The sequence below is a fragment of the Poecile atricapillus genome, chromosome 3 (assembly GCF_030490865.1).
Source record: "Poecile atricapillus isolate bPoeAtr1 chromosome 3, bPoeAtr1.hap1, whole genome shotgun sequence".
Classification (NCBI taxonomy): domain Eukaryota; kingdom Metazoa; phylum Chordata; class Aves; order Passeriformes; family Paridae; genus Poecile; species Poecile atricapillus.
This window is the reverse complement of record NC_081251.1, coordinates 70142754-70150094: the sequence shown is the minus strand read 5'-3', so window position 1 is coordinate 70150094 and position 7341 is coordinate 70142754. Positions and strand designations below refer to the sequence as shown.

General features: G+C 35.1%; 1 protein-coding gene across 1 annotated transcript in view; it reads right to left on the bottom strand.

Annotated features, from left to right (window-relative positions):
• Positions 1–474: 474 nt before the first annotated feature.
• ERO1B (endoplasmic reticulum oxidoreductase 1 beta) overlaps positions 475–7341 on the bottom strand; it is a 29085-nt gene continuing 22218 nt past the window's right edge. The window contains exons 14-16 of the mRNA XM_058835666.1: positions 6376–6462; positions 4867–5000; positions 475–4171 (exon numbers count right to left, since the gene is read on the bottom strand). Of these exons, the coding sequence (XP_058691649.1) occupies positions 4111–4171; positions 4867–5000; positions 6376–6462 (282 nt within the window). The 3' untranslated portion in view covers positions 475–4110. The remainder of the gene's footprint in view (positions 4172–4866; positions 5001–6375; positions 6463–7341) is intronic.

The window sequence follows — 7341 nt, the reverse complement described above, 5'->3', positions numbered from 1 at the left end:
GTTAAAAATACATGCATGTAAGGAAAAAGAGACCCTTTCAGGGAAATAATTTCAACATGAAATGCCCCATTGGATGAACAAACAACAAAAAATTTACAAAATTGATTTTAGAAGCTATTCTGAGAAAGGGACAGAACAGATTTCATTTCTAAATAAGCCTTTTTGTCTCGAAAAACAATTGGACTTAAGCAGGGGCTAAATTTGGCCATATTCATACAGAAGCATACTGCAGTTCTACAATGGATTCCTGATGTGCAGACACACCACAGTGCAATGTATACAGCAAGAAACATACAGGTTACCTTCATCTTCTGAATGAAATTTAAGTGAGAGTGAAAATCTGCTCATCATTTTAATCCTACATGACTATCACAAAAGTAATTTATGTAATAACTACCAAGTGTCATTGAAAGGTAAATGAAAAGCAAAAAATATATTTTCAAATGAAACACCAAAAATCACATCCATGAAAAGAAGGTGTAGCAGAAAATACTTTAATTTGCATTTTGTAGATTCAAACATAACAAAGATTCAGAAGTGTTTAGATCTCAATAAGCAGTTCCAACATTGATTTTGATTTTAATAAATATTACATTTTTAATAGGATAGCTATAAGAAGAAATTGTCAAATAATGAATTGCTGATTGCTACTTTATAAACATGAGCATCGAGATTATTTACAACATATTACAGGTCATTTCCCAGAAAAGCACAAAACAAGGTCAGATAATAAAGGCAACCCAACCATCAAACACAATTCAAGAAAATGTGGCACAGTGTATTTCATGCACATACAATGACAGCACAGATCATCAGCTGAAAACTAGGAAAACACTTATTATTCCAGCTTACACGAGTCTCTTTATTTCATTGTTTTAAATTGATATTCTGACCTACCTCCTCAGGCACTAAAGAACAAGTTATTCAGCAACAGTGCCCTACTTTTACCAATGCAGTTTGCACCAAGTCTTTTTTCACCATTTCACACAAGCTCTTCATGACCTGGGAACAATTAAATGTTTTTGTCTTTGTCTTCTCACTACCTCTGGGATTACAATCATTGTGTCATTTGTACAAGAAAATGTACTGTTACTCTGAAATGAATGGCAGACAGTGTTGACAAGCTGATCTCCAACAGGGAGCTGGAATTTAAAATAGCTTACAGGACATGGACGGTTTAACTAACCTTATTCTTTAGTATAAAAACAGAGCTGTAAATTTTTAAAATTTAACATATAAAGAACTAAGTCATCCAACTCACAGCAAAACTTCATAGGCAGCATAGTCACAGAATGTACATCAGATACAGTAAAAAAGATGGTGACAGGAAAATTGTTTCAACTAGATTTGTTACAGGAAAAATCTTATGTCCTATCTCTACAATGACAGTGAAGTGAAATGCCTTCCATATTTGATCATCAGGAGATGTACCCTTCAGGTGCAACAGAACTTACACACACAGTTTGCTGCTCAGTTGCATTCCTGTGTTCCCATGACACAAAGGAGAAGAAGAAAAGCTTCATATCTCTTTATGTCCTTACCCAACAATACTAACCTTGTGCCAATGAGGGCTGCAAGGACCAGGTGTCCAGGATCTGCATGCCTGAATCTGTCACCTGTCCCATGAGCAAGTGCATGATTCTGCTTCAGTGTCTGTTGATTTTAGCCAGGCACAGGTGGAAAAAAAAAAAAAAAAAATAGGAAGTTGCATCCCCAGGAGGAGGCTGGAAGCAATTCACTTTCCCCACACAGCAAGGGGAAAAGAGGAAGAAACGTTTCTGAGACTTAGGTCCTTCCTGGGGCAGTGCAGTCATACAGTTTTGTTTTTTATTTTAACTAGAAAATCCTGCCTAAAGCTTTAGGCACTATAATACACAACAATACAGATAAATCCCAGTTATACAGCACTCCTTACACAAGTAAGCCTACAGTTCTAGCCCTTGCAGATCTATCCAAAAGGCAAAGAATTAACAGCCAATTTAAAATTACACTTTCGATATACACAATTACTCAGAAAATTTGGCTGCTCCATGTGTAATGCATCTGCCAAACACAGCTGTTCACATTTGAGCTACTTACCTGGAGTCCCACTTCAATTTAATAGAGAAAAATAAACTCTAAGGGTGAAAATACAGAGCTTGGAAGAGGCCAGATGAATCCACCTAGAAACTTCCTGCTCTTCTGCTTAACTGGAAAAAGAAAGCCTGTGATGACTTGCTCAGACACAGGTGCCCACAGGCCAGAGAGGCTACTAGGGAAAAACAGAAAACCCCAAACTGGCATCAGCTTCCTCTAATGCCATGTCCAGTTACCTGTAAGGTTAAACAGAAACTTCCACTGGGATACCAGTTCACCGCTAATTTGTGCAACTATCACCAAAACTTTCTAAGGGTGGTTTGGATTTTTTTTTTGTTTGTTTAGTTTGGTTTTTTGTTTGTTTTCTTTTGTTTCCCTTTCTATTTTTCAATATTTCATTTAGACTATCCCAGTTTGACACAAAGGGGTTAAATTTCTTAAGCAACAGCATTTTTTTATAAAAGCCAAGTGTCAGCAGAATAGTCTATTTCATTTCCAGTCAGGTAGAAATTTGAGGCTAGTCTGGAAACAAAGGACAGAGTGTATTCCAGCCTTCAGAAAATTTCAGTGGTAAAGGAACACATTATGGAAGCCAATACAGTTACAATCTATATAAATAGGTCACTCAGTAATAGGGTGAAAAATGTTTAAGAGCACTTAATTTTGTGAAAACTTGTTTTTAAAAACAAGAGATGTATCTACACTGCACCAGCACTTCCTACATTCATAACACCTAACTTCATTTTTAAACATGCTGGTTTAAAAGAAATTATTACTTCATTTTAAATTTAAACCAATATTTGGTTGCTACGAATGATAACGCTGTTTCTGAATTCGGTTTTGACACCAGTAAATTATCACTGACATTTCTGAACAATGATACATGAGAAATTTCTTATTTTACGAAAGTAATGTTATTAACATACCCGTTTTTTAATGCTGAATATCCTTCTAAAGAAGATACAGTAAGGGTTTGCATAGATAGAGTATGTGGTATTAAATGTCAGTATGATTATGAGTTTTAAAAAGCATCTTTTTTAAAAGTGACTACAAAAGCAAGTTATTTTTACACTGACCTTTTAACATAGCACTCAAACATAACTCATAAAGAGCAAATTCATTTCCATGGCTCGAAGACCAAAGTGTGCTATTTTAACATTTAAGACACTGAAAAGACAACTTTTGGAAACTGAACTTGTGATTACAATCTAGATAAGATGGAGTAAACATAAATTTGATTGACTGAGGTTTTTCAGCTAGCAGCACTCCACTAACCATCTCCCCCTGTCCTGACCCCTGCCTTGAGTAAATGCAGGCAAGCGGCTGCAGAAAAGTACCTCTGTTGCAGAGACAAGGTAGTAATTAAAAAAAAAAAAAGTGCTGAAAAGCACAAGACAAGGGTAAAAAAATGTTGGTATCACCATGATGCAAAGAAGCCCAGCATGAAAAAATTTTCTGCCCAGTTAATTTGCTATTTTTAAGTAAGTTTCATTATTACAGTAAGAAGATAAAACTCAGCAAGAGCCTTATTTCCATTTTGTGGTTTGGTTTTTTTTGTTGCTGTTATTTTTTCTTTCTTTGGAGGTTGTTCCCCCTGCTTCCTTTTGACAGTTAGAACTAATATACCAAATCCTCAGAATACACTGCAGCTCAGTAAATGGAGACAACACAAGTAGTGACTCCCCTCTTTCCAGACAGGCCAAGTCAGGGTGGAGGAACATATGTTTTCATATAAAATAGCTGTCTCAGAAAGACAAGGAAATAAGAAAATTTATGAAGTTTCAGTACAACTGAACTGTGAGCAGAAAACTTAAAAAATAAACAGATCAGCATAATTTACACATTTAAAAACCATATATTTCATTCATAAATATATTTTCTAATTAACAACCATTCCTAGTTTAAACATAAATATTCAAGTTGGGATTTGATTTTAATTTTTATCAGTTCATGTGAGTCCTGTAAAGATCAGTTCCTTCTGCTCGATGCAGTCATGTAAATGATCTTCACTAACAGGTTGTGCAAAGACCTTCATTACCTAGTTTGTTGTAATAAAACTTTAAAATTCTGCAACTCTTTTATACTTGTGGAAAGCCTGTAAAACAAAAACCACCGAAGTGTTACCAAGTCAGCAAAAGTACAAATTACCACATTCATTTAGATGTCTTCTCAAACAATTCTGTTCCAAAGAATAACACACTTAAGATACACTTTCTCTCAAAACGTCTACTATCTCACCCTCCATTTTATATTTACATAATATATGACAGGGATTAAAAGTTTATATACATGTTTAATTGTCCCAGCTTCATTAAACATCTAAAAATCCCTAACCACAGGTAGTAAAGTTTATTACATTCTTTTATCAGATTGTTTAAATAGATTGTTTAAACAGAACAGATTGTTATATTCAAGATCTGAAGAGCTAACATGATGAGCAAAGCATGCTCTATGCACACTTCTTTTGAAGCTCTTAAAATGTTTCATCATTTGAAGGGGATACATTAAAAAAAAATCAATCAAATTCAAGATACTTAAATTTTATCTTGTGGAAGGTAGATTTATGAGACTTGAGACATTAAGGGAGATGAATTAGATCCAAACACAGAATGAAGACTAAGGCTAATAATCCACATGCTCAGTCTGAAGGCATTAAGTTTATCAATATCACTGGTAGTAATTCAGCCTTTAAAACCTACAGCTACACATACTATACTGTCTTATTCACAGAAACTGAGTATTGATACTGAATTTTTATTTTTTTCTACTATTAAAATGATAACATTTTACCTTCCAAAGGCATTTACAAGGGCAACTATTTCTTGCCGTGTGAGCTGAAAACCTTTTGATGGGCTATTCTCAGGAAGGCTCTGTATTTCCTTCTCAGAAAACAAGATCTTCAGAGCAGTTCCTAAACCTTGAGTCTATAAGAGAAGTCCAGTGTTTTAACATCAGTAAGATCATCCCTTCAAATACTAATAAAACCATAAAAGATAAAAACACACTAATCTAGGCAAACTTTAGTACCAATTCTTATATACTGACTCCCAACCAAATACCTGCACAAAAACCAGGGTACTAATGCAAATCCATGACATCAATTGTGTACCAGGTTCAGTGGTTTAAGAACATTTGTTTCCTCAATTATACTTGCTCTTCATCCTTGTCTTTTTAATCTCTTTTTTTCCCATCTCTTTTCTCCTTGGTCATGCACATGAAAATATGTCCATTACAGCACTTCCAGCTCCTTATCTTACCCACTCCTGCAGGAGCACACCTCCCCTTTTACTCTCCCCTTCCCCTCTAAAGTCAAACTAAGTTTTTTTATGAGGTATCACAACACATGTGCTTTTTCCACCTTCAGTCCTAATGGCAAACAAAGCAGTTTCAACTTCAACCCCTATTTTCTACGCAGGAATAGAACAGAAGTATTTTTTCTTATATCTTTTCTTATTTTCACTTTTAATGGGGCTACATAAGTAACCACTAGATTTTGACAAAAAGTGGGTGAAGCTGGCTGCAGGAGACCTTTCACAGGTCAGGAAATCTGGCCTTTTATAGTTCTTAGTGAGGAGGATAACCAGCAATAGATCAGAAGCATTAACTAGGACAAGATAAGCAGAACTCCAGAAATTCAGCAGATTTTTGATGCTACAAACTCTTTGAAAATTGAACTCTGATAAGTTTAATGCAATACAGTGGTATAGTACAGCAGGCATTCCAAAATAACTTTTCTCAGTCTGGACTTCAATATTAGTCTTGAGGTTTAAAATACTGTTGTCAGTAAAATTAAGATAGCAAGTGCCAAGAAAATGAAACTGGTTTTCAGATTTCAGCTTAACTGCACACCTTTGCATTCATTTGCTGCCCTTGCCATAAACGGTGAAAATCTGAATTACTTTTCTTACAGCTCAGTGTATGAAGTTAAATATTATACTGGATTTTCCTAACAAGTAAGTGCTGTATTTAAAGGAAGGTTTCCCATAAGTGATCCTACAAGGCTCATCTGGTCACTGAATACAGGTGAGATATTGACTGTTAGTAATATGTCACTGTGAATCATCTGCTTTAAAAATACCTCTTTTAGAGATTAAAAAATTAAATGTTTTTGAAAAAATGTTAAAATACTTAATGGTAAAATAAACATATATGTATTTTTAACATATAGGTAAGGATACCAAGGCCCAACCATGTGCAGAAAGCCTGAATGCTAAGGTGTGTTCTGCTAAAATTAAATAGACTCTTATCTTGGGACCTGCCCCTGCCAGACCACACACACCTACACAAAATAAATTGTACCTGCAGCTTGCCCCACAGCCTGCATTTGTCACATCCAACACAGTCCATTATGCGGGAGATGTTCTTGAAATGCAATCTGAATTCTTCCTATCAGTTAAAAGTAAAATAAAAAAGCGTAAGCTCATGTACATCTTCGCTTTACAAAAACAGAATGTTTATTATGAACCTAGTACCATTAGAACATCAATTCTCTTACTAAAACTGAACAAAACCATTGCTTTAGTCAGGCCATAAAGATCCATGTAAACCCTGAATCTGGTTTCCAAGCCACTTCTAACAGTTAATTTCTAAAAACAAACCCCCCCCAAAATACAGAATATGCATGGTAATGCTTAGATTCTGTACACTGATTTCCTGCGAACTTTGTCCAAATTTTCTGAGCTATAAGATAAACGTATCTGTGTCCCTGCCCTTTTAGATAAACAGGTTGCAATTCACACATGATATTTCCTGTTCAAAACTATGGGTAGATTGTTACAACTTCAGAGAGAGCAGGAGCAACCACAGTGCAGAACTAATTAAGCTGATCTCAATTGTTTAAGGTCCAAAAAACATTAGCTGGACTGATAGAACAATGCCACTTTTCTCATAGTATTTTTTGTAATGCAGATGACATTCCAAACCACTACTAAAATAAGTGTTGTGTTAATAAATATTAGAACAGACCTTCATTACCAAGCACCACTCCCAACTGTGGAAGTGCAATTTATACCATGGGCATGTTAACACTGGAAGTTGATGGGTAGATAGAGCATTCCCATTAGGTTCCCATGTCTAGGAACTGTGTTTTCTAATGTTAAGTACTGTATTATGAGACAATACTATACATTGTATTAAATAATTCATCATTTTGTAAAGCAAACATGACTGGGTGGGTTCTTTTTATCCAGATAATTATGTGAAATACATACTCTACTTAAAAGTAAGCACCACTGTGTTTACTGGTAATACTCATTTTCCCCACCA